Source organism: Petaurus breviceps, unplaced genomic scaffold (genome assembly GCF_028583685.1).
Source record: "Petaurus breviceps papuanus isolate PSGF00001 unplaced genomic scaffold, PetGlider_PUasm1.0 90845, whole genome shotgun sequence".
Classification (NCBI taxonomy): domain Eukaryota; kingdom Metazoa; phylum Chordata; class Mammalia; order Diprotodontia; family Petauridae; genus Petaurus; species Petaurus breviceps.
The window spans coordinates 20,449,517-20,477,455 of NW_027187359.1; the positions used below are offsets into that span (position 1 = coordinate 20,449,517).

Below are 27,939 nucleotides of genomic sequence, written 5' to 3' on the forward strand. Positions count from 1 at the left end.
TCAAAGCAATACTAAAAACAGCAGCCAGTCCAGATGTGAAGTATATTGACCTGCTGGGCTGGCCACAACAATCCCCTCTTATTCTTTTATCAGGACAGTCAGACTGTGTCCTGTTGCTGTCATGCCAGGCCTTCTTACTCCTTCACTGTCACCAGATCACTGCAGCCCCCAGCACTCTCCTAGAATACTCTAGGAATAGCACCAAACACTAGTGACAATGGAGCATCCCTTCTCCTCACCCACAATAATTAAACTTTGAGCATGACTGTGATAATATAAAAATAATAGTTTGTATCTTCCTAGTAAGAATTATTCTCACTTACTAGGACCAAAAGGGTCTATTTTTTATTTCTGTCTAAAGGTGCATATTTTAGTAAAGGGCAGGTAAGGGAAATTCAGTTCAGTTGTTTGCAGGTAGAAATAAACTAAGTAAGTATTTACCATTTTCAGAAACTTAAAATGTGATTTCTCTTGTATAGAAGAAGGCATTGCCTTAAGCCAAGTTCCCAAGCCTTTCCCTGGCTCCAATCTATCTCTGACGAAGCAGCCTCATTCTCTTCCAGGATCTCTTTCCCAAACACTTATCTTTCATGCTTTGTGAGTCACCACCCTGAAACTCCCAAAATATTTTTTTAAAAAATTAAACAGAAAAATTTTGGAAACTTTTTCTTAGCTCCTTGGTAACTCAGTTTCTCAAACTTCCGGATGGCAAAAATCCCCAGGGATCTTGCAGTTTAAATTTTGCGTGTGTGTGTGTGTGTGTGTGTGTATGTGTGTGTCTGTGTGTATGTGTATGTGTGTGGTGTTGTGTCCAACACATAGTGTGTATAATATATAAGGAAGGATACAGTCCCTCTGTCTTCTCTAAAACTGCTAATATAGGAACCTGTTTTCAAGGTTCTGTGAGTGGTGAAATGATCACTAGGCTGGTAGCCAAGAGTCCTGGGTCTGCTCTAGTCATGATAATAGTTTTTTATATAAATTTGGCAACACATGACTTCTGTAGGTCTTAGTTTCCTTATTTGTTAGGGTAAAACTTCCAGCTCTTAAGATCCTATGATTTCAAGTGTTCTTGAGAATATTGTATTCCTTAGTGCTTCCAAACTCTGCTTCTTAGTTCTTCATACTGTTCCTTCCTAGTCCCAGTCATTCTTAATAATAATTAAACAGCTGCTGGCTAGGACTTTAGCTTGTTGTAAAGCCATGCTCTCTGTACTGCTCAATCAAGTTTTAGTTCCTTTATTCTTTATCTATGGGGAAATTGCTCTTCAGGAGGCAAGGAAAATAATTGCTCTGTAGGTACAAAACTTCTCTGGAAGGAAAGGGGGAATTAGGTGGACTATCTTCTGAGGACATGAAACTCCCGAAAAGGAAGGAGAAAAGAGAAACTTAAGAAAGTTCTAGGAACCACAAGGTATTGGGAAATCTATATAACCTAGCTATTGGTGGGAAAAGAAGGGGGGAGGCAATCACAAGAGAAGATAGAAACAAAGTTATGGTTAAGCACTTAGCTTTTCTTTTCTTTTTTTTTTTTTAAAGCAATTGGGGTTAAGTAACTTGCTCAAGGTTACACAGCCAGGTGTTTCTGGGTGGGTGCTAAGTGTCTGAGCCCAGATTCCATCCCAGGTTATCCCGACTCTGGGGCTGGTGCTCTTACTCGCTGTGCTACCTGGCTGCCCCTGTTTTTTTTCTTTTAAAAAATCCCGAATAGATTAAATAGAAAAACATATAAAGGAAATATTGAGTAAACAGGCTAAATCATTAACCAGAACTGAGAGATGACCCTATATAGAATCCTAGTATGAAGAAGTGTTGAATCATTTACATTTATAATTGTAAAAATGATACTAAAAGGACAAAAGATGAACATTACTCCATGAAAAATCTATCTCTCCATCTATGTGTCAGTTTTTCCATGACTTTGTGTCTCTATGTATCCTTGTATCCTATCTCGTCTCTTTTGTGTTTTTTAGTGTTGTGATTTTCTGTATATATACACTTTGCATATAACTTTATCCCTGTTTTTGTCTGCCTCTCTTTGACTTCTTCATTTCTGTCTTTTTCTGTATCTCTCTTTATCTACTTATATATCTGTCTTTCTTCACTCCTTATTTCACACTTTCACTATCTTCACCTGAATGTTTAAGTAAAAAATATGATTTGTTGCAGACAATTGTGTATTTCCCGTTCCTAATTCAAAGGTGAATGGATAGTACAATTTGATTTATATATATATATATATATATGCAGGTACATATATATGTATGTGAGTTTACACATTCTTATTGCTTTTAATGTAATACTTTTCTTTATCTCCTTATGTGTTCATGACCTTCAATTGGGGAAAAAAAAAACACCTCTCATTCCTGAATCTGTAATATGATAATAGCTCAAAACTACATTGAGGGATTATCCAGTGTATCTTGAAGAAAACATGAGATCTGAATACCATGACAATATTGAAGGTCAAGAATTTCTATCATTTCTCTATTTTATCTCTGGATACCTTCACTTGACTTTTTCAAGGTGAAGACATCCTTTTAAATTTGGAGGATGCTTACTCCCTAATCCTGATTTTGCATTTTCTTTCTCTACTGATGAAATTCATGAAGTTAGAACCAAACTAAGCCCATTCTAATGGGATTATGGAGAGTGGATTATTAATGTACTATTTTGTGTGGACAGGTGCAGGTAATGAGGTAGAGAGGCACTGGAATTCCAGTACTGGAATTCATACCTTGAAGCTTAGCCTTTACATACTCCATGTCTAATAAAGAACAGTGGAATGGTACCTAGTCTATTAAGCGGTCATTGCTGCCCTTCAGAAGGGTTAGGTGAATATAGTTTGACTATGCTTTAAGGTTTGCAAAGTACTTCATTTAAATAACCTCATTCAATTCTTATAACTATCCTGAGTTAAGTACTACAGTATTATCCTCATTTTACCAATGAGGCAACTGAGGCCCACAAAGTTTAAGTGACTTGCCCATGGCCATTTAGCTAATAATTGTGAGAGGTAGGATTTGAACCCAGGTCTTCACTATGCTGCCTATGCAATTCTTGGTTTGGTCTAAACTTACCTAACTATACATTTACCCTGGGTGAACTGGGTAAATATTGTACAGTTACCATGATGTTGGATCTCTTGGACAAGAGAAGAAAACATAATGAGAGTAAAGCAAATTCAAGAAAAGTTAATTAACACTGAAAAATTAACACTGAAAAATCTTAATTAGTTCCTTTTCAGACAATGACTTAGGAAATCAGATAAGCATAATAGTCAGTTATAACTCTAATCCTCACAGTAATACCTTAGAGTCACATAGTACTTCTTAAGAACTCAGCATAGTTTCCTTTCCCCCTACCACGTTTGTCATATTCCTTTTGGATATATCACAATTGTAGTCAAGTTACTTTGAGGGTTTTGTTAATTTACTTAGGGAGGTTAAGCTTTGTTTTCTAAAGTAGTCCCAGGCTGTGTCTCTTACCCCAGCCAACTATGGTGCAAATGTGAGCTTCTGGGTGGGGGAGCAATGGATCAAAACAAATCTATCACCACAAGTGGAAAAAATAACTCAAGGCACACAGTCTCCTGATGGTGGGTCGACAATGTCATCTCTGTACACAAAGGACAGTCCTTCCTTTCTTCTTTGGGGTAGTATATTTTTAAGTTCTTGGGATCATCAAATAGTATTTATTACAGAACCATGTGCACATAACACTATGCTAGGAATTTAATTTGCCATGTAGCAAAACTTACCAAGCTAACCAGCTTAAACTGCTCTGTGACTATTTATTTATAAAGGGATGCTATTACCCTGGTGTTCACAATACCAATGAAATCTCAGATTCAATCTCTATGCTTACCACTATGTCAAGTTTAAAGTATAATATTCAGTTAGTGGTGTGTCTGTTTCTAGGCCACGAAGATTTGTAATTTTTCAAACATTTTATTATCAGAGTCTATCCTTTTCTTAAATCCAAATTATTGTTTTCTTCTATGTTTTAATTGGGAAAATAAAACCTGACTTATCAGACAATGGTTCACATTTTTCTTAAGGTAAAATAAATTAAATTAAGTATGTAGTACATAAAATAAATTAGATGAAAGTAAATTCAAAACATGGCATCAAGATTTCATTTTTTTTTTGTAAAAAACCCTCAGAAAAAGCCTTCAAGGGATTATGAAGCTCTCCTCTTTCAGAAGTGTGGAAAAAATGATCACTTGTCACCACCTCTACCCCCATAGCATAGGAATTTTTGCCCAAGAGCAAAACAATCTATAAAGCTTTTTCTAATGCTATCATTAAATATGTACCTATCTTCATAATATAATTTAAAAGCAAAATAACTATAAATGCTATTGTTTTAATTGGATCTGAACTAAAGAGAAGAAAACCTACTTTTCTCCTGAAAGAAAAGCCCTTACCTAGTTGAGAATTAACTCCTTTGCACAACTAGATCATTTGACTTGGTGATTTCCCCTTAGACATGTGAACACTCACTTCCTGGAGTAATATTTGATGCTTATTTACTCTCTGGCATTGAATTGATACCAGCATTTAGTGTTATTTTATATTTGATGTAGTTATAATAAATTGGTTGTTTCAACATGGAGGAGAAAACAGAGAAAAAGGTGTATACATGACATCAAAATACAATGCAAAGTGTATTTTGTACAACATAAGACATCAACATAAAATAGCCATCAGTCCCATGTAGCTAGTTACTTTCTACTTTCACAGTGATGATGATAGAATAGCAGAAAAGGGATAAAGGGAACTAAAGATCTTAAAAGTTCTTAGAATGTCTGTTGTTGTTTAGTAATTTTCAGTTGTGTCCAACTTTTTGTGACCCCTTTTGAGGTTTTCTTGGCAAAGATAATGGAGTGGTTTGCCATTCCCTTCTTCAGCTCATTTTATAGATGAGGAAATTGAGGAATATAGAGTTAAGTGCCCTGCTCAGGGTCACACAACTAAGAATCTAAGCCTAGATTTGAAGTTGGGTCTTTCTGACTCCAAAGCCAGCATTGTACTACTTAGCTGCCCTAGAATGTCTAGACATTAATTTAACTGTTGGTATTATGGGGGGTAGTCTTGGCACCATAGATATGTATTCCTTTTCTAGGCCCATAACTGAGCACAGACTAGATTGTAAGACAGTGACTTTTTTGGCTCTATCAGCTCATGAAGACCCTATGTTTAATTGTGGAAGGTTTATGGTCTGTGTATGTAAAAGGAGAATCCACACTAATAAAAGTATATACCTTTTAAATATTGCCTCTGACTGTGGAATCTTTGCCCAAGGACTACATTACTACTGGAAGAACTGAACCATGTCCATATTGGCATTATCCATATGTAAATAAAGTCAAAAGAGATCTAAAAGCTGTATCTAAATGGAAGAATAACAACAGTTCTTCTCTGAGAAGCATTTAGAGGCATAGGTGGAATTCACTTAATTGTGTGCCCAAAAGGAACAAGAAACACTTGATCATCTTTCCTGGCTGTTCTTCTAATAAGTACAGCCAAATTACTACTGTGAAAATAGTAACAGCTTATGCATCAGTATATAATGAAATTAAAAACTCTGAGGAACTTGTCAAAATTCTCCGGAACAAAACATAAGATATGTGGGTGTGTGTATGTAGATAGATATAAATATATACATATAGATATTGAGCTATTCAGAGACTTCCATGGGAAAATGAGTCCAATGAGAATACAACAAAAATATTTTAGAAAATATAATTCAGAGTTAAGAAATGGAGAAAGACCAAAGATTTATTGAGTAGTGTTTTCTTGTTTCTTGGTGAATTTTTAAAACATTGCTCTCACTTCTCAGGACTCACTACCATCTCTATTTACCCTCCTTCCTCATGAAACTCTTCCGTGTAACAAAGAAGCATACTTAAGCAAAAGAAGCCAACACATTGGTCATATCATACAACATATGCCTGATCCCACACCAGTAGTCCACAACCTCCCTGCCAATTCAGAATTGGTCATTGGATTGATCAGAATTTCAATTTCTTTATGAATAGTCACACCAAAAAGAAGGTCAAAAGAGGGTCCTGGAAAGCACAAAAAGTGAAATTGACTATACCTTTACATGTAGGAAATGACTGGTTACTGATGTGAGAATAATTTCTGAAATAGTTATTCTTGTGTGGTCACACTGATTAGTTATAGTAAAAGTGAAAATTAATACTAAATTATCATAAAGAATAAAGTTGAAAAGATTCTATATGAAATTACATCTACTTTAACCTGACCTATGAAAAATGGAAAGAGATAAAAGTAAAATAAATTGATTGTCAGTATGACTTAGAGAATTTTAACCCAATAATATTAAACAGAACAACAGAGATGCTGAGTCTAGAAACTGTCAATAAACATCCATAAAATGGAAAAATATGGCAGCCAAGAGCAATATTAATTTTGAATACAAGCTTATTTGTAAAACATATTGGAATGTGATAGAAAATTATGAACAGTATTATGTCACAGACTAGCAAGAAACATTGAAAAGGAAAAGATCTGTATTGAAAGGTTGGCATGAAATAATTTTAAAGGCACTAAGGGATTAGTGTTCAAGACATCTCAAGTAAAACATAATAAAAAGTAGGAAAGATAAAAAACTGTATTGTTTCTCAGAAAAGCTAATAAGAAGATATCAATAACTACTACACCATATGGGCCTAATCTCTCATCTCTAAAACATCTTTATGAAAATGGGCTTTTTACAATAAAATTATATGAAAGATATACTTTATAAAAATAAGAGAAAAGAATTGGAAGGTTTTTGTAGACATGTCTCTATAAGAGACTACATGTTTACAGTCACACAGCTGTCTGTGAGGTATTAAGCATTTTAAAATGCCTCTGTTTATTATTTATTAATTTTTAAAAAGCATTTAATTCAAAACAATATGCAGCCTTAAAGGCTTTCCCCAAATAATCATTTTCTTTTACTCTGTTATGCAAGACCTTTGATAGATAACTGCACAGAGATAATGTTCTTTAATGACCTTCTGGATTTTAATATCAAGCAAGGCATAATACAAATGCATCCTCGTCAAATATTTTCTCTTTGCCACTGAGGACCTACAAATGGTAAAATTCTCCATATGCTTAGGTTTGTGGGTCATCTTGAACTGATGCATTGGGCCCCCAGAATGCTACAGGGCTTCTTTATTAAGATTTATGGTTACTCAAAAAAGTAGACATCATAACACACTTGGGAAAAGTTAAATGAATAAAGAACACATAGGTATCAAATTCACCTCTTCTCCAGCAGGCTCACAAAATTCCTAGTACAGCCCAAATCAGATTAAAATATAACTGGGAAATGTTTAAGAAAATCAATAAAAATGCAACATAGATAATGTTAATTTATGGTTTTCTAAGTCAGTATGCTACCCTCAAGGATCTATTTCTATTTGAGGTTGACATCACTGGCCTCAATTATGTCATGTAGCTGTAAATGAAGAGTTAATCAGTTTGTATATTTTGGACAATCACATAAGACATACAGTAAACTGGGCTTAGAACTAGAGAAGAGGAAGACTGAAGAAAGTTGGCTAGATTACATATATAGTACCTTCAGTGTTCCCAGTGCTGCTTCTTGTGATACAAGTAGATCTTTGTAAAAAACCAGTATCCTCCCAGTGACACCATTTGGCTTAGTTAGACTCTTGGAGCACCATGATCACAGAAAAATCTAAATTGTAGATGACCCAGAGAAAAAAAATGGAAAGATTGATTATAAGTAGGATGTAGCATATTACCAACAATCATTTAAAAGCAAGAAGTAGCTAAAACATCTTCAAGGATATTTATGACTTAAAAGGGAGATGGGCTTGTCATGTAACAAGAATGAGATAACCTCATTCTTTTTGTCCCCTTATTATCCAAGAAGCATTGAAATGCCCAGTGGAATGTTTCCAGGGCATTGAGTAGATTTCTTATGGAGGATTTTTGGAAGGATATTAATAACAATCCTGAAGGATGAGAAAATGTGAATGGATTGTGAATCTTATCAGTGGAGAGTAATAACCATACTGAAATCACAGATCCATCAAGTTCTTGTTTCTTTGAGAAATACCGTAAGCAAACAGAATTTATTTTTTTTTCTTGACATTTGACATGTTACATAGAATCCCCTACCTTATGGGTAGATATGGGTAGATTTTAGAGGAGTGACCAATGTTCTGATTTACGTACCTCAGTATTTCAAATCAGTATTCCCTCCACTGTCACAGATTACAACTCTTTCAACTGTCACTATTCAGATTCTGTGAGTGGCTTTGTCTGGGGTGGGGGGCATATATTGGTGGGCATCTCCCCTAGTGAGAAGCCTCTTGGATGACAGACATAAAATGTATTGTCAGCTCCATACTCAAAGCTTTTCTAGCTTGATGTAAGATTTGCCAGAGTTTTCATTCCACTAATATTGTCTTTGGGAACCCATGAGCCTCCACACTGCTATAGGACACCAGACACTTATTCTAGAAATCTAACTTATGTAAAATGGAAATAATAATTTCTTATTTGCCTAAAGGCAGAAAGCTGAACCAGATGATTTCTTGGAGTTCCCTTGTAGCTCTAAGATACGTATTTCTGTCAGCTGCACTTGTTTTAGCCCCAGATATGAAGTTATTTGTTCCTAAGGTCCCTGAAGGTAGGGATTCTTTTTTGTTTTGGGGGGACAGGGGAGTTGACCTTTAAATCTCTAGCAATAAGCATGATTCCCTTCACATGACAGGCACTTACTAGGTGTTTGCTGTTGAACTAAAATAGTGGAAGATAAACTCAGATTTTTGTGTTCAAATAATGGCAATGGTAGTAGTTGAGTAACAGAATTTTCACCACCCAGTAGCCCAGTAATCTTGACTCCAACAAGTCCTTTGTAATTCATATTCATAGATACTTTTATTATTATCATAAAAAACTTAAGTACCAAACTCATGACATGCTTTTGTGTTGGGTACTCTATGAAGAAACCAAAGTCTGACCTGTAGAAGCTCCCAGTCTAAAGCAGGATTAATATACACAGATAAATATAAAACATTATCTAATCTCTGGTTTATATACTATACACTTTATTTTATTTTTTTGGAGGGGGGAAGACAGGGCAATTGGGGTTAAATGACTTGCCCAAGGTCACACGGCTAGTAAGTGTTAAGTATGTTAAGTGTCTGAGGCCGCATTTGCACTTGGGTCTTCCTGCCTCCAGGGCCAGTGCTCTATTCACTGCACCATCTAGCTGCTCCTATACTATACACTTTCATTGTTGTTGTTCAGCCATCTCAGTCATGTTCGACTCTTCGTGACCCAATTTGGGGTTTTCTTGGCAAGGATACTAGAGTGGTTTGTTATTTCCTTTCCCAGCTCATTTTACAAATGAGGAAACTGAGGCAAAAAGGGTTAAATGACTTGCCCAGAGTCACACAGCTAATAAATGTCTGAGGCCACATTTGAACTGAGGTCTTCCTGACTCTAGGCCTGGTACTATTCACTGCACCTAGCTGCCATACTATACGTTAATGGGTAGGAATACATTGATACCAGATTAATCTTGATGTACAAATCTGATTGTCATTCCTTTTCTTCCCTCAGAGTCCTACGGTGCCTTCCCACTGCTCACCAAATAAAGTCCAGACTCTGTCCTGCCATTCCAGGATTTTCATGAGCTAATCCCAGCCTACCTTTTCAGCCTGATTTCCCCCTATTACCTTTTACTAGCTTTCTGCTCCAGACAATTAGAGTAATTTGTTTCCTGAATACAACTCATTTAATTCATGCTGTTCCCTTCTTTCTAGAATGACCTTCACACTAAAATCATACCTGTCTTTAAATCTCTAGCTGTAATTCCACCTTTTCCCTAAGACTTCTCTTAGGGAAACAAACGGAAGTGAGCAAGGTCTTCTGGATTCCCATAGCCCTTTCTTTGCATTTACAACACTTATGTACTACCTAGCATTATGTTTAATACTACTACCTAGAATTATGTTTGATAGTGTTCTGTCTCCTGGTAAGATTCTTAAAGTAGACTATGTTTGATCCTTTATTAAACTGCCACCATACTTTGTCCACAGAAGTTATTTAGTAGATGTTTGTTGAATGAATGAACATCAGCTGTGAAGATGGCTTTAAAAATCAAACCTTATTTTGGACCTCTTTGCCTACCTGGAGCTATTTATAAATTCTCCAAAGGGGAAAAATGTTGTGGAAGAGTAGCAAGGGGAAGAACATATACTTCTCAACCCACCATAGCTGAAAAATAGTCATCATAGTCAGGCAGATGGAGAGGCTTGGATGATTGCTAGGATTTGGGTTTTCAAGGCATCTAAGCTTTCAAATATTCACTGAACTGAATTCATTACTTATAAAAATTAGTAACATCCTAATCAATTCCCTCCTGGATGCAGATGTGATTACATTATATAATTATTTTAATGTGAACTATTGATTGGTCATCATCTGAATAATGACAATATTAGTAGCTTGATTTTTTCTGGCAAAATGGAAATGCAAGTTCTTATTTAAAATTAAAAGGCCAGGAGTCCTTCCTTGCATGCTGTTTCATACTAGCATCTATTCTTTGGGATAATAATTACAGTTATTATGGTTCCTATTATTGTCATTAATGCAAATTGAAACTTTGATGTACTACTTCACACACATCAAATTAGCAAAAAATAAAAATAATGAAATTCAACACTGGTAGGATTATGGAAAAAATTATGGTAGGATAATTACAAACTTATAACTTCCTTTTGACTGAACAGTTAATAGTTTGCGTTTTTAAATTAATTTAAATGGAAGTAGTGCTAAGCAAATGTAGTTGTTTGCAGTAATACTTAATGCTAAAATTTTGGTGAAACATTTAAAAAGTAAGGAAAAATTTGTTACCCTGATGGAAATGATGAAACTTAAGGTCAAAGTAGCCACTCTATCATCAAATTTAGGGAGAAGAGAAAGAAAAGGCAGGGGTGGTCTGATATAGACCCTAGATTCAAGGAGATAAGATCTCAGAGTTTAAAGAAAGAATAGGTACCTATTTAGTCCATGGTCTAGAATTCTTCAGCTTAAGACATCTCCTGAGGTATATAGGAAGTTCCCAAATAAAGGGTGGCATGATGCAGTAAGAGTAATGTCAGAAATTCTAAACCTCAGAATGGGCTGTCTGGCTAAGAGAGGGGGAAGGGGAAAGTTAGTGATAACATGGATGAGTTGGGCGATGTATTTTTTTAAATCAAGGAGAATGAACTTCAGAGTAGGAAAGATAGAACCAATTGGCTTTAAAGGAATTATTACCAAGATTATTACAGTAAAAGGGCACCTGTTATTATAGTTCCTCTAATAGTATAGTTATGCTGGATTCTGAACTTGAAATCAAGACTATCTGGGTTCAGACCCTGACTTTGTTTTTTTTTTTGTTTTTTTTTTTTTAAGCAATCGGGGTAACTTGCTCAAGGTTACATGGCCAGTTATTTCTGGGTGTGGTGCTGAGTGTCTGAGCCCGGGATTCAATCTCCAGGTCGTCCCAACACTGGAGCCGGTGCTCTTACTCGCTGAGCCACCTGACCGCCCCTAAGCAATTGGGGTTAAGTAACTTGCTCAAGGTTACACGGCCAGGTGTTTCTGGGTGGGTGCTAAGTGTCTGAGCCCGGGATTCGATCTCCAGGTCTTCTCAACACTGGAGCCGGTGCTCTTACTCGCTGTGCTACCTGGCCGCCCCCAGACCCTGACTTTGTGACTATGCTAGCTTTGTGACCATGGGCAAGTCACTTAAATTCTTTGAGCATCAGCTTCTTCATCAGTAAAATAGGGACAGAAAGAGACCCTGCCGCACAACACAAGGTTGTTGTAAGGTTCTGATGAGATAAATGTATATAAAGTTGTTTGGACACGTTAAAGCATTCCTGTTTACTATTGTTGTTGTCATCATCATCATAATTATTAATTATTATTAATGAGTTCAGTTCAACAGGCCCTTATGAAAAATCTCTGAATCACACACACACACACACACACACACACACACAAACTGGCAAATACAATGACTGAGCTATCTTTGAAAGACTATGGCAAACAGGAATGGTACGGCAGGACAGGAGAAAGATACTTATGGGCTAGTGATTTTTCTCACCTCAGTTCCTGGCAAAAATTCTAGAATACATTATGAATGACATAAGTAGTAAACATATATGACAGGAAATATTGATCAGGAAGAACTTGTGTGACTTCATCAAGAACAGGCCATGAAAGACTAACTTCGTTTTCTTTTTTTGATAAGGTTAGTCTTGTAGATCAGGAGAATATCATCAATATAATTTACCCATATTTTAGCAATGCATTTGACAAAGACTTTCATATTATTCTTGTGAAGAGAATGGAGGGAATATGTGCTGGATGATTGTTCAATTATGTGTATTCAGAACTGGTTGAATGACCAAACCCAAAGAGTAGTCATGAGTGATTTCATGTCAGTTTGGAAAGAGACCTCAGGTTCCCAAGAGATAATCAGGTTCCCAAGAATTTGTTCTTGACCTTGTGTTGTTTAACATTTTTGTGTATGACCTGGATAATGGCATAAATGCCATGCTTAACAGATTCACAGATGACATAAAGCTAGGAGGGATAGCTCATATTTTGAATGACAGAATCAAGATTTTAAAACTTTTAACTTTCTATAATAAAGTAATCTGTCATGGGAATAATTGTACGGTCATCAAAAATGGTATCAAAAATTTTGCAAATATAAGACTGGGGACACATGACTATGTAGAAGTTCAACTCAAAGAAAACTGAGAGTCTTTGTGAACTGTACTCTATATGTCAGTGAACTGTGATATGGCAGCCAAGGAAGTTAATACTTTCTTTGGCTACCTTAAGAAAGGTATGGCAGTCAAGACTTAGTAGGTGCCCTAGTCAGCTGTACTCTGCCCTGGCTAACTCACATCTGTAGTGCTGTGTTCAGTTCTGGGTGGCACGCTGTAGGAACTGCGTATAGTTCTCCACCATTGAGAAGGTGGAGAAGGTGCAAAGTAGAGGAACCAAGATGGTGAAGGGCTTCAAGTTCATGCCATATAATAATTAAAAGAACTGGAATATTTAGCCTAGAGAAAAGACAATTTAGAGTCTTCAGAGTTGTCCCCAAGTATTTGAAATATCTTTTGGAAGCTGGCACCAATAGGCACTATGATCAATGCATAGAAGTTGCAAAGAGACTTCTAGAGAAGTTGGGCTTGATTTAAGGGGATATACTCTAGCAATCTTAGCTGTCCGAGGCAGAATAGACTTCCCCCTCCCTGGAGACAAGGAAGTCTTCAGACAAGGGCTTGAATGCCACTTGCTGGGTAGGTCACAGTGCTAATTGTTTTTCAAGTTTAGGTAGAACTATATAAACCCTTCCTACTTCTCTGAATCTTTGATCTTTTTAGCCAAAATTTGTATTAAATTAGTTGGTGCTGTTTGGTGATTTGCCTTTTATGTAGAGAATCTGAGAGTATAGATAGAAAAGTAGAAAACTTTAAATATATCAATAAAGAGGCAATATGGCCAGAATCTTAAAGGGATTTCCATATTTAGTCTGAAGGAAAGGTCAAGTAAGTACATTTCCTTTCTCCAAGAATTTGAAGGACTGTCATATAGAAGAGGGATTAGACTTGTACTTTTTGCCCCAGAGAGCAAAAATTAGGTGATAGGATAGAAATTGCAGAGAGGTTAAATCTAGCCTTATTGTAATGAAAAATTAAAAAAATAATAATAAAAACTATTCCCAGGGCTATGTTGGGAGATAGCAGGCTCCCTTTCACTGAAAGTCTTCAAAAAAGCTTCATCCTGTGGGGTACTGTTGTTAAAGGGATTCTTGTTCAAGTATGAAATGGATGAGATCGTTTCTAAGTTTCCTTCCAAGATTCTGTGATACTCCCTGATCTTCACATGCTGTAGACTGGGTTTGGGTGCTTGAGGCATTGTCAGGAAGTATACTTTTCTTTGTTTACTAACTTTTTGGATACTTGCTGATTTTGTTATATGCTTAATTAATGTTTAGCTGCAAGGTAGGAGTTAAAAGCAAGAGTCAGAAAGAATGCTAGGTTGGACCTTCAGTTCTTTAAACATACATATACATACACACACACATGCAATATCACCTCATTTATCTATAGGCCGAGAAACTGTAGAACTTGCGGTGAGATTATTTATTTAGATCTTGACTACCTAGAAAGAAACTAAGAAATTAGAATTAAACAAAAACAACAAAAAAGCCCCTCAGCAGCCAAAATAGTCACCCAGCCCATAAAGTCAATACATTTTGCCCTGAGGAGAGTTCCCCAGGTCCTCAATCAGTTTGTTTACTATTATTTAAGGCATAGTGTTGAAAATCTTGGTTTTATGATTTCCCAAACAGATTTAAAAATTGGAATAGAAAAAGCAGGTGCATTGGCAATGGCAAGGGAATGGATAGAAGGTAAGCAATGGAGCATACGGGAATCCTAGATTTGGAGTCAGGAGAGCTGGGTTGAAATCCTAGCTCTGAACATAATTATATGTGTGGTTCTTTTGGCAAGTCATTTAACTTTGAACTTTAGTTCTCAGCCACAAGATGGGAATAATGCTTTCAGTATCTACCTCACTGGGTTATCAGGAGACTTTGTCAGTTTTAAAGCACTATATACATTTGAATTATTTTTTTAAAAATTCCCAGTGTACAACAGTGGAGGGCCTTTCAGTGTAGAGACAACCACATATATGTAAATCAGTAGCCTTTCTGAGGTTGAATTATATTATCATGTAGTGCATGTTTATAGCTGTGACCCTGAATCACAAAAAAAAAAGACAGATGAAGTTCAGCTCAGTTAAGAAGTTGCTGATGTACTTACTACATTTTGCAAAAGATTCCCAATCAAAATGGTTTAAAAGGGTTTTTTTTTCTTTTTTTTTTAAACCCATGGGTACTTAATGGGACAAGCTCACATACCTGCATCCACTGATGTGGAATACCTTATTCACCACAATGCAAGATAAATGTGATGTCACTGTTCAGAGTTGACATAAGGGCTGATTTAGCCAGCACCATGGCTACTTTCAGTTTCCCAAACTCTTTGTTTTTGTTTATTCATGGGATTTCCCCTCCTTTTTCTTTGGTTTCAGATGCGAATGTCTTTCTGGCTTATGTGGTTTCCCTATGTGTGAGGTGGGATCCATCCCCCGCATAGTCTCTCGTGGAGACGGAACTCCTGGAAAATGCTGTGATGTCTTTGAATGTGTTAATGGTATGTGGAGTTTATATTGTTCATAGAGACTACTATGATTTTTTTTTAAGATGAGGCGGGAGGATTAAGCCTGTCCATGTCAGACTTTTATAAAACTAGGGAATAGCTTTAGAAGGTCACTGTTAGTAAATTAGGAGGAAGATGTAGTTAAAATATTGCAGAAGGATAATACAAGTTAGGGGAAAATTACCTTTTGTCAATCACAAACAAAAATTTTGAAATGTAATATATGATGACATGTTAGTGTCTGCTGTTTCAAAATTTTAATTTCACAAATTTCAAGAAAAAAAGTCTTAGAATCCATGACCATATTTTTCCTTCATTTAAACATCCATATAGTTCCCTTGGTTGTCAGCAGATTTATACAAATAAGAATAGGGCTAGAGCCTCAGACACTTGAACCAGAAAGGACGTAAGCTTGGTGGATTTGACTTGCTCCAGATTTAAGGAGGGCATTTTTTCCTGTAGCATTCCTTTTCATAGTGTGCTCTCTGCTTCCATTGAAATTTGGAGGACCAGTAAAGTAATGCCTAGAATCACAGATTTAGAGCTGGAAGGGCCTTTGGAAGTCATCTAGCCCAAACCCCTCATTTTACAAATGATGAAATTGAGGCTCAGAGATCTTAAGTGACTTGTCCATATTAAACATCTAGGTTCAGATGCAGAAATTGAATCCAGGTCCTCATGATTCTAAATTCAGTACTGTCTACTCCACCACACTGCCTTATCATGCAAGATTCCTTCAAAAATAGGCCATCCCTGTCTCTCATGTTTTATGGGAAAAAATGATATCTGCTGTATGAGAGTCAAGATCCATGGTTGGGAAATATGACATTTATTGGATTTAGGGGCTTTTTTCTTGTTTTGTTGGTGATTTCATCAGTATGGGAAATTTTTGGTTTGGAAACTCCCTTCCACAGATGCAAATCAACAACTCATCTGAAAATTATATTCTTTGAGGGTTACTTTTGACTCAGAAAGTTTAGGTGATTTGCCCCCAGGATTACATAGCTAATATATGTAAGTGGTAGGATTTGAACCCAGATCTTCTTGAGTTCTGGGCACCCCTTTCTCCATTATGTACTGCTTCATAATGCCTCATACATATTAAGTACTTAATAAATGTCTTCACTTCATTTGCCTTTGCTACTTAGATGTGCAGAGGCAAAACTACAGAACACCTCATTAGAGAGATACACTTGTAATGACAAACATAAATTAATTCTAGGCAGCATTATCTGTTAACATTTAAACCAATTATATCTTTCCACACAAGAGAGATGGGAAAGAATTGGGACAAATGTATGAGTTATTGTAAGAGAAAATTTTTTTCAGTATTGGCCACAAGAATATGGCTATCCAGTAGACTTCCTGCCCTGGGGAAAATATACATCCAAACTTTTGTTTTGTTTTGTAATTACCTTTAGTTGGTGACTCCATAGGTGTCTGTAAAATGTAGAAATTAAGGCCCTTGTGTGCTTCTCTATCAGTTACTTAAATAGTGGTATCAAATTCAAATATGAACAGAGGCCCCTAAGCTGTACATAAAAATCATTGTGGACTGCATATTGACTTAGAAAACACATATTGGCATATCTACTGTGTTCTATTGTATATTTGTTTTGTTAAATATTTTCCAATTACATTTTAACCCTCTTCCATGGCACTCAGAAAGGAGCCCCATGTTTGATACCTCTACTGTTGAAGATTTAGAGAAATATGAGGCATTGTACCTTAAGGACTTACTATTACCATTAGCAGTAGGGTAAAACTGAGGGGATGGGGAGAAGCGTTGAACCTTGGTGAATCAATGACACAATTCATTGCTTTCTTTTTGATGTTCTTGAAAAAAGTCAGATCATAATAAGCAATTCGTGGTATTTTTCTTAAATGAATACTTAGCTCCATTTAATTTCATTCATCAGTTTTTTATTAAGCTTCTGCTTTGTACTAAGTACTTTACCAGGTGCCCGAGATACAAAAACAAATGGAAAAATGTCCCTGTCCTCATGGAGTTCCCATTCTACTGCACTTCTCAAATTAGACTTTTGTTAGATGAATGCTCTCTTCTGAATCATAGTCTACCCATCCTTTTCCTCCCAACGTTTCCTATTTTCCTCGAGAAAAGTCTCTTACATAATAGTCTACTGGTATTGAATCATGCCTTTGAATCCTAAAATCCCATTACTTAACACCATCACCTATACCAATAAAGCTTATTCATACGCCTACTAATTTAGAAGGAATGGCTTTCCCTCATTTTCTTTCTTTCCTCTAGAAGCTTGTACTTTCTCATTAGGGTTTTCAGGCTTTTGCTCTATCTAACATAGCATCTGAAGCCATAACCTTGAACTTCTGATCTACCTATTTTCTCAGTCTTTTGTTATCACATAAACATTTGACTCTAATAATAGGACTTGGCATGACTATTAGTTGCAAGTTCCAGTGCTGCAGTGCTGTTGCTTCTCTCTCTCTCTCTCTCTCTCTCTCTCTCTCTCTCTCTCTCTCTCTATTTGCCATTACCTTGGTAGTAAAGTATCTTGATGGTTTTCAATCTTATGCAGTCATTGAGAGACTCAAACGAGATAACATATGTATTTTACTTTGCAAATCTTAAAGTGCTGTGTACCTGTGAACTGCTATTAATGCTTTATCATTATCCTACTTGGGGAACTTAAAAAAATATATTACCAAGGATTTTATTGTTTCATAGGTTGTTCTCAAGTGGGGGTAAGGTATGGAAAAATCATTCAGAAAGAAAAAAAGAAGCTACATATATATGCATATCAACAAGTCAGACAATAAGTATTTATTAAATGTTTGCTATGTGCCCAGCACAGTGCTGAGTGCTGGAAATACATATATGAAGCAGAAAGAAAGACAGCCCCTGCCCTCCAGCAAGGAAACACAGGCATAAAAGGGAGCTGAAGGGGTGTGGGAAGAGATCAAGTTACTGGACTCTGGAAAATGGTGAAGTCTGTCAAGTAGCCTGATGAAAAATGCAGACATGGCGGTTCCAGGAGGGGTCATCCAATCAGAGAGAGACTGCAGGAGTAGAGGGTGCTTCCAAGGTGTGAATGCCAGGGCTAGAGTGATCTTCGAGAATGTAGAGGTTTCTGAGGCATGACAGAGAATCTGGAGGGCAGCCTGGTTGGTTTGGGTAGTTCTGGGAGGAGCAATCCACATGTAGGTTTTTATAGTCATATAGACCACATAGATACCCATAAATTATATAGATGCACACTTGTTTTATAAAATTGGATATAAATATGATTGCACATAATTGTATACCTATATATTCTTATGGGAACACTTTCCTTCTTTATGAAGATGAGGAGCAGAAAGAGAAGAGGGGCCATGAAGGCAAGTTATATTGTTTCATGGAGCTAGTCTGGGCATAGCTTCTTGGTTCAATACTGCAGGATGCCGTCCTTAATGGGAAGATGCTCAATTCATTTCATTTATCCCTGTGCTTTGTTGCTCCTTTTTGTTAGACATTTAATTATGAATGAGACTAGAAGAGTACAATGCCATAGATTCATCACCTTCTTTATGAGGGCTTTTACTGTGCTAATGTGTGAAAATATTCTTCATGTATAACTGTCTTTTACATTTCCCCCAGTACCTGCTTCCAGTACATGCTTCCAGTCAATCTGCTGGGAATTCCTTATTCTCACTTGATCCCTGTTAGTGCAAACTACACTGTCAACATTCTTCATCATTTTTTAAAAACCAAACATCTCTCAAGAGTCCACTATGTGCATAATATTATTCATAAATCAGCACTTAGTGGTGTTCTCAGGGTCAGCAGATTCATTTCTCACACTATGAGGATTCTGGTGCTTTCAAACAAATACTAAATTTGATAAGTATTTACTTGAATGCCTACCAGGATGCTGTCCTGTTAATTTCCTTTCTGTCTGATTTCCTGTCATATATACCTTTAGAATATTGCAGTGTTGTTCCCTTCCCTGTTACCCATAATGATTATGTGCCTGATTTTCACAAGCCAAAGACTTTCAGGGAATTGTTAAAATTTAGAATAATGAAATTTTCCCTATTCACTCATGGATTTTTTTTTTACAACCATTCATTTACTAAGAGGTTTGCAACTTGCACCTAATGAAACCAAAGCCAGAAGCAACTTCAGCACTCTTATCCCACTGAGAAATTGAAGAGTATAAAAAGGGACCATTTTCCTCCTCTGTTTCCATATAATATAATATTGTATGAATTTCTATGCCATAGACATTTCTAGAACCAAATAATTGTGGTATAATCATTAATATGACAGGCTTTTAAATCTGTGGTTTGAAGTTCCTAATGCCTAGCAAAGTGCTTTGCACTTAGTAGACATTTAACAAATGTCTGTTTAATTGAGTAGAGTTAAATTGAACTAAAGTTATTTACTATCCATCTTATTCACCATCCATCGATCTGTATATTTTGTCAGTTAGCAGTGTTTATTAAGTCCTTTGTTTAAAGCCTTGTACCTAGGAGCTATGAAATTCAAACGTAATAAAGCACACAAGTTGTAGCTCTTAAGGAACATACAGTTTAGTTAAGAAGCAGAAAACACATGCTAAATTACTGAGAAGACACTTTTACAGTGCAATGCATTATTGGGTGCAAATCTTGTTGTTCACAGCTTCCTTTTAATACCTCTATCATACTGGTCCATTTAGGCCTTCCCCTTGGAGTTAACTATAGTCATAGTACCATGCTGAGAGCTTGCCTTTTCAACCACAGTGATCAATGAAGTAATTAGTAATTGCTTCTCAAAGACTTAGGTTAATCTTTTTGTTATGCTCTGTCCTAGAACAACAGCCTTAAATACAGCCTGCCATCAAATGCATATTTTGTAATTTACTCTAATTTTTCACATAAAGGATTTTTTGTGGGATTGTGTATTTTTTAGACATATTGTTTGATAGTCTCTCAGCTACATCTCTGCTAATTCTTTTCTTTTGTTACCTATACTCTAGCCAGAAAGAACTCTCTCTTCTGCTACATACTACCACTTAAGCTTATGTACACTCTGTTATAATACCTAGTATGCCTAGAACTGCTTTATTAATAGCCAAGGTTCTTCTCCTACCTTTGAGATCACTCATCAAGAGTATTGTTTTTCACCTGTATAATAGATAAATTTGATCAAAAAGTCCAAGTGGTTGATGTTGGTTGGTTTATAGAATTGTAATGATGGTTGTAAAACTGCATTTTGAAATTTTTCTTCAACTTGAACAGAATTTAATCCAGTATTTTATTAGAAACAACATTTTTTTCTGATAAAAAATTCAAATATTTGAATTATAAAAACACAATAGTCTCTGTCTCTATGAACAGGCAGCCTAACTGGTCATTTCATCACTGAAAAAGTGAAGAATTTTAAGATGCAAGAAATTGATTTAAAAAGAGAAACTTTTATTATAAAATTAGTAACCATCAATAAGAACAATTAAATCATCATACAAAACAAGGGGAAACATCTTGATCCACATCCTTAGTCTATAACAAGGTAGATTAGAGCCCAACAAATTGACAAGTGACCAGCAAGCCAAAAGAATGCTTTTGGGGCAGCTAGGTGGCACAGTGAATAGAGCACCAGTCCTGAAGTCAGGAGGACCTGAGTTCAAATCCAGCCTCAGACTCTTAACACTTAACTAGATGTGTGATCTTGGGTAAGTCACTTAACCCCAATTGCCTTGCCTTCCCCCCTCAAAAAAAATGCTTTTATTCTCTGTCCAATTTCAGGCCTTCCCAAAGAATTGCCACCTTCAGCCTTGTTTTTTCCTTCTAATAAGGCATCAGGAAATAAAAATAAATTAATAACCTTTTAAAGGGGAGGTATTTTCTTCAACTTTATCTCAGAAGTGATTGTAGATGAGAATACATTTTTAAAGTCAAGTTGTTATGTAAATAGAAAGTAGTTTTTAATGATATTTGTAGCAGACTGGAGATTCTGTGGGTCTTTGGAAGGGGAACTGAAATGATTATAGAGCACAGTGCAGAGACTTCCTAAGGCCATATTATTGAACAAAGGACATTCAATAAGAGGACTTTGTTCTCTTCACCATTTGAAGGAATTTGCTTAAATAGAATCTGAGGAAAAGCTCTAGGATTAGAGAAATAAACTTACACTGAGTTTCTAGTTCTAAATGTACAGATACTACCAGCAGAATTCATTCCTTTTGTGTTCAGTTCTGAGCATTGATGTATGAGAGACAAGCATTGAGACAGTCTGTACCATGTCCAGAGAAGGGCAAATCCAGTGATGAGGGCTCTTGAAACCATGCTGTGTGAAAACTTGTACAAGGGCCTAAAGCTGTTTAACCTGGAAAGGGGAAGACTTCACATGAATAGGGATAACTGCCTTCAAGTAGTGGAAGGATTGCTATGTGAAAGAAGGATCAAGTTGTTTTGCTTGGCCACAGAAGGCAGAACGAGAACTTGTGGGTGGAAGCTAGAGCTTGGAGACATTTTCAGTTTCATGTAAGGAAAAACTTCCTCACAGTTAGTGTTGTCCTTAAGTAGAATAGGATGCACTGAGATGCCCATTGTTTGGATGTCTTCGTGTGAAAACTGGATGGCTGTTTGTTAGGGATGTCATGCTGGGTGGAGAGGGGTATTTAGGCACAAAATGAACTAGATAACCTCTGAGGTCCTTGCCAACTCTTAGATCTTCTAATTCTTTTACTTTTTTTTTTAAGAGAAAACTGAGGAGAGAATACTGTGGGAGAGAAGGATATGAAGATGGAAAAATTAGAATCACAAGAAAAACTAGGGCAAAATAATTTCTGTTTGAATAAGAGAAGAAATTAAGAGCAAAGGTAGTTTTTGGTAATTTAACAGGCAGGTCAGATAGGATGAATTCAGAGTAAAAGGCCCCTTCCCTTGGTTAACAAAAATCACTGAAAACTTTGTTAAAGGTAGTTTTAGAATTTCGTAGGAAAAAGATTATTGATCCACTTTGATTTTTTAAATTTAATAAAGCATACTTCCTTATCAAAGTACTCCCATACAAAAATCAAAAAGCTGTTTGAAAATACCTTATGCCAAGTTCCGCTTGAATGGACCTCTTTTTTTTAAACTCCTAGAAACGAAACCAGCTTGCGTTTTTAACAGTGTGGAGTACGACGATGGAGACATGTTTCGAATGGACAATTGTCAGTTCTGCAGATGCCAGGGAGGTGTTTCTATTTGTTTCTCTGCTCAGTGTGGTGAACTGAACTGTGATAGATACTATGAGCCAGAAGGAGAATGCTGTCCTGTTTGTGAAGGTAATTTCTCTCATAATAATTGAGGACTATTAAGATCTGCTCAGTTAAGTACAGAAAGGTGAAGCATTTTGAATGATTCAGAAACCTAGTCAAGAATCCCATGATTATAATGCTCACCTGATCCTCATCCATAGCCATGAAAATAGTGTAGGAAAGGAAGAAGGGGACATGCATTTACTAAGTACCTACTATGGGGTAGGCATTATGCTAATATATAATAATAAATATTATCTCCTTTTATCCTTACAACAACCCTGAGAGGTAGGTACTGTTATCCCCATTTTATAGAGGCAGGAAGCATTTAAGTGATTTGCAATGGGTAACACAGCTAGTATCTGAGCCTGGATTTGAACTCAGGTCCTTCTGACTCTAGGCCTAACACTTTGTCTACTCTGTCACTTCTAGGAAGAAGATCCACTTTCTTTCATATTTTATTCTGTTTCTCCATCTCTTCTCTTTTATCTAACCTTTCATTATACATCCCATTTTGGGGGGGGGGGGGTCAGAGGAGCATTACTAAGAGAGGCAGCTAGGTGGCAGGAAAGAGTCCTGGCCTGGAGTCAGGAAAACCTGCATTCAAATGTGGTCTTCAGACACTTACTATCTGCGTGACTCTGGACAAATCACTGGTCACTGTTAGCCTCAGTTTCTTCATCTGTAAAATGATCTGGAGAAGGAAATGGCTAAAGCACTCTAGTATCTTTGCCAAGAAAATCGCAAATGGGGTTGGACAGAATTGAAACAACAGCATTACTAAGAGAGCCATCATAGTAGCACACCCTTATGAAATTAGTTTTGCTCCAGAGGACCTGAGCTCATTTCTGTTCCTCTCCTACCATAGCCCCATACCACCCACCACTGAAATTAATAGGCAGAGTTTTAGAGCAGGAACATACTTTAAAATCAATTCCCCTTAAAAATGAGTTCAGTTTTAAAGAAAACCAGTAAGTGGCAGATCCAGGACTAGAAGCAAAGTATCCTGTACTCTTTCTTCTGTACGTATGCTCCCTATCCCCAAAGAGGAAGAATATTACAACCCTGATGTGATGGGAACACCAAACCTGGAGTGAAAAAAAAGCACTCGCTATTTTGTGCCTTTCTCATCTCAGCTCCTGCAGTGAGAGGATATACCCTGCAATACACATATATACAAAGACACACAGAAACACATGTATTCGATCCCCTGTGTCCATATCTTTTGTGTGTCTGTGTGTGTGAGACAGCATTATTCCCACCTCTTCTGTATATATCGTGTGTGAGATATATATAAATGTGTATGTGTATATTGTGTGTGTGTGTGTGTGTGTGTGTGTGTATAAATGGAGATAGGAAATAAAGATGTATCTCAATATAAAATCATTCTCCAGACCTGTGATTTTATAAGTGTAGGGCACCCCTAGTGAAGAATCGTCTTCTTCCAGTGCAAAGTTTGGCTCCCTGAGAAGTGAAGTGACTTATCTGGGGTTCCAGCTAGTATGTGCCAGAGCCTTGACTATAGGTCTTTCTAACTCCAAGGCCAGTTCTTGCTCTGCTATATATGGTCCTGCTTACTGATGCCTCTCTATACTTTTTTAAACCATAGCATAAAGAATTTAATGTTGAAAACAGTGAAAAGTCACAAATTAAAAGTTGTTTGCTTGTTCTTTAAAAGTTAAATTCATGATCTTAGAAAAAAATACAGTTTGCACTCTGTCTTGGAGACAGCCAGGTAGCTCAGTGGATAGAGTGCTAGGCCTGGAGTCAGAAAGACCTGAATTCAAGTCCAACCTCAGACACTCACTAGCTATGTGACCCTGAGCAAGTCCCTTAACCTCAATTTGCCTTAATCCACTGGAAGAGGAAATGGCAAACCATTCCAGTATCTTTGCCAAGAAAACACCATAATGGGGTCCCAAAGAATCGGACATGACTGAACAACAACAAATGTCTTTGTCTTGCCTCGTTAAAATTTTTGCCCTATATAGGAGGAAGATAGTTCAGTCCAAACAAGTTTCTGGGGATAGAAACATCCAGTCAGAATTTTAACTTTCCAATTTGTTCCTTTTTTTTTTTTTTTTACTGCCCTCATTCCACAACAATCTGTAAAACTATGAGCAGGTTGATTGTGTCAAAACATAGATAGGAATTCCTGCATAACAATCCAAATGAATTGTCTGGGCTCAGATCCTGTTTTGTTTCACTTCCTGAAATTCAAGTCTAGTTTCTGAATGCTTATGAAGTGTCATGCAATATTTTTAAAAGGGGCTCTGGGAAGCCTAAGTCATCTCAGGGTTGACTCCCTTCTTTTGTGAAGATTACTTTTTAAAAACTGTTAGCTTTAGTTGACCATCCTGCTGTCCTTACAACTTGCATTGATCTCATCAGCACAGCAGCACATCTCACTCTAAGCTGTCAGAACTCCTTTTTCCCAGGATACAAGTAATTGATTGAAGCTGGGTTGAATCTAGTTTTTAAGTTTCTCTGAGGAGGGGAAAATAAAATCTTGATCCCAGAACTCTCATGATGAGAATACTTGGGGATGTTGCATGCAGTGTTGATATTCTCATAGAATAACCTCAGAAAGCTTTTTTTTTTTTTTACAGTTATTGTCCTTGGCTACTTCTGTCCCCCAACCTTGGCTGCTGCTTGGCTGCCCGGCTGAAGGGGAGAAAAATAGCTGAGGCTCACAGCCTTTCCTCCAAGGCACATGCACTGACCCATGGTATGTCTGAGAATGCAGCATAATAAACTACACTATAGGAAGAGACCATTGTACCTCTTCTTGTTATCTTGCACCTTTTCTAATTAAAACCATCAGAGAGATACATTTCTCATAGTCCTAGAAGTAATAATATAGCTATAAGGTAGTTGGGGAACTATATTATTATTTCCATTTTACAGGTGGTAAAATTGAGGCACAGCAGAGTTAAACCTACAATTCAAAGATCACTGACAAATTAAAAATGGATCCCTGGGTTTCTGTTTGTCAACCAACAGTTCAACTACCAGTGTTTTCCAAAATTTCAAGCTATAGAACCTTGCTGCATTGTTTTTTGTGTCATAGATCTCTTACTCTTGGTACTATGTCATGACGGGGGGGACATGAATTTGTCGCAATGGCTGCCTGCACCGGAACCATTAAGAGACTAGTAGAACTTTAAACTATTGCTCAGCACACTTGTAAAGGCACTCCAGTTGACTAGATTTTGCTGCCTAAAAAATGCTATCTCTAGATATAAACACACTACATTTAGAATTACTCTTGGTCTCACTCAGAATTCCTGCTTTGATCTAGATCCAGTGTATCCCTTTAACAACCCTGCTGGCTGCTTTGCTAGTGGTCAGATCCGAGCACATGGAGACCGCTGGAGAGAAGATGACTGCACTTTCTGCCAGTGTATTAATGGAGAGCCACATTGTGTTGCAACGGCCTGTGGACAGAGCTGCATGAACCCTGTTAAAGTGCCTGGAGAATGTTGCCCAGTGTGTGAAGGTAAACTGGATTCTTTACAGTTTCTCTCTAAAGGTCTTTTGTGTAGATGGATGGATGGATGGATGGATGGATGGATGGATGGATGGATAAAAAAGCATTTATTAAGCACTTATTTTATACCAAGAACCATGTACTAAGTTCTGGGGATACAACTAATAAAGTGCTGTCAAGGAGCTCACATTCTAATTGGACACTGCATCACATGAAAGAAGATATAGCTACAGATTGGATGAAAAGTTCTAAGGGTACTACTCCAGTAGAAACTTGTCAAGTCTCAAATGTCTTTGGGCTAGCTCAGCAGGTAGATAGATGGTAGTGCCAGTTTTGGCGGTCTGCAGGGTAGAGGGGCAAGGCAAAGGGTTGCCTAGAGAACCTTAGGATATAGTACTGGTGATAGTCCAAATTTGGTATTCAGTTTACCAGGACTTAGTGACCCATATCCTAAATAGGGCAGGGGGACAGAAGCCAACCCTCCCTGCTATAAATGGACAATTGTTTGGGGCCAGAACTGAATCCAAGGAGAATAATTTCATTGCCTTTAGGAAATTGTGCAATGTTTTCCCTGGGGAAGATACTGAAGTAGTGACTCCCATCTCAAACAAGCTATGTGAGCATTCAGGAAACCTGGGTGGTTCTGGGATGAGCCAGGAAGAGGAGAGAGCATAGAAGGGAAAGGTCTTCCCACCACCTGGCCATCTAAGAGACCTTTACATTTCTGCCCCTGGGTTATTGAATATGGTTTTATTTTTTCTTCTTGCATAATGTTCCTTTCATGCTTTTATTGGTTGTAAATTAGCCTCATTTAGACAGTTAAAACAAATCAACTTAAACAGTGCTGCAAATGATATTAAATAAGCCTTTAGAACAGTTTGGTCTTTATTGTATTCTTGTAAGCATGCTTACCTTGGGATTTCATGATGTAAATAAGTAACTTTTGGGCTTCAAATCAATTTAAGTCTAATTCACACCCAAAAGCAAGGCAGAAAGATAAAGAGATAGGGTCCTTGTGTCATCTATAACTGTGTTCCATACAAGGCAACAAGTATTTTTAAAATACCTCATATGTGTTAGACACTGCGCTAAGTGCTAGGGATATAAATAGAAGCAAAAAAGAAAAATAATCCTTTCCCTCAAGGAGCTCACACACCCATGGGGAGGACAAGACATAAAAGAGACTTGGAAATCAGGCACAGGGGGAGAAAGGGGAACAGTACTTGTCCTGGGGAATGGGAAATAAAGCAGAGAAGAGAATAAAGGATGGCTAGCCTGGGCCCCTTTTCCAAATAGAGGACCTGGAAAGAACTCACTGATGAGAGAAAGGGGCCAGCATAGCAGAAGGATGTTCCAGGGTGAGAAGGGCCCCAGCACCAAGGGAAGATGCAGGGTTAAAAGGCAGTTGAGTCTCGATGGTGAAGTCTGGAAGAGTCAGAAGCATATCAGGGAAGTGCATGAGAAGAGACAAAATAATAATTCATGTCTATAACTGTTCCATGCATCACATTTGAAATCATAGGAGGGGAAATGTACTTTTGCCAGCTTTGAGAAGGAATTTCAAAGCCCACAGAGGCTATTCCTCCTAGAATGAACCTTTAGCTCTAAGCACTCTTCTTGGACCTCAAGAAAGAGGGCTATTGCTTAATTTGCCTCAATTGCACATCGCTTCCAGTTGTAAAAAGGCCCACGTCCTTCTGTTCCTTTCTTTAACCCTGACACCTCTTGGAAAAGATATCTTACACTCTTATTCTGGCAACACCTAGTTTCCCTTCCTTCCAAGTGTGAGATTTTACACATACATAGATTTCTTAAAGTCATGCTGATAGGTTGAAGAGTTTATAAAGCAAAATGAACTTAAAAAGGATAAAAACAATCCATGTTTAAGATGGTATATCTTATGAAATTTT

At 37.1% G+C, this 27,939-nt stretch overlaps 1 protein-coding gene across 4 annotated transcripts in view; it reads left to right on the forward strand.

Moving 5' to 3' along the window:
* Nucleotides 1–27,939, forward strand: part of CRIM1 (cysteine rich transmembrane BMP regulator 1) — a 249,232-nt gene that overhangs the window by 133,848 nt on the left and 87,445 nt on the right. For 3 of the 4 annotated variants that reach the window (XM_069072192.1, XM_069072191.1, XM_069072189.1), the window contains exons 5-7: nt 15,165–15,286; nt 22,384–22,566; nt 25,841–26,038. In XM_069072192.1, the coding sequence (XP_068928293.1) occupies nt 15,165–15,286; nt 22,384–22,566; nt 25,841–26,038 (503 nt within the window). The remainder of the gene's footprint in view (nt 1–15,164; nt 15,287–22,383; nt 22,567–25,840; nt 26,039–27,939) is intronic. The other variant, XM_069072190.1, reaches the window with a different exon arrangement.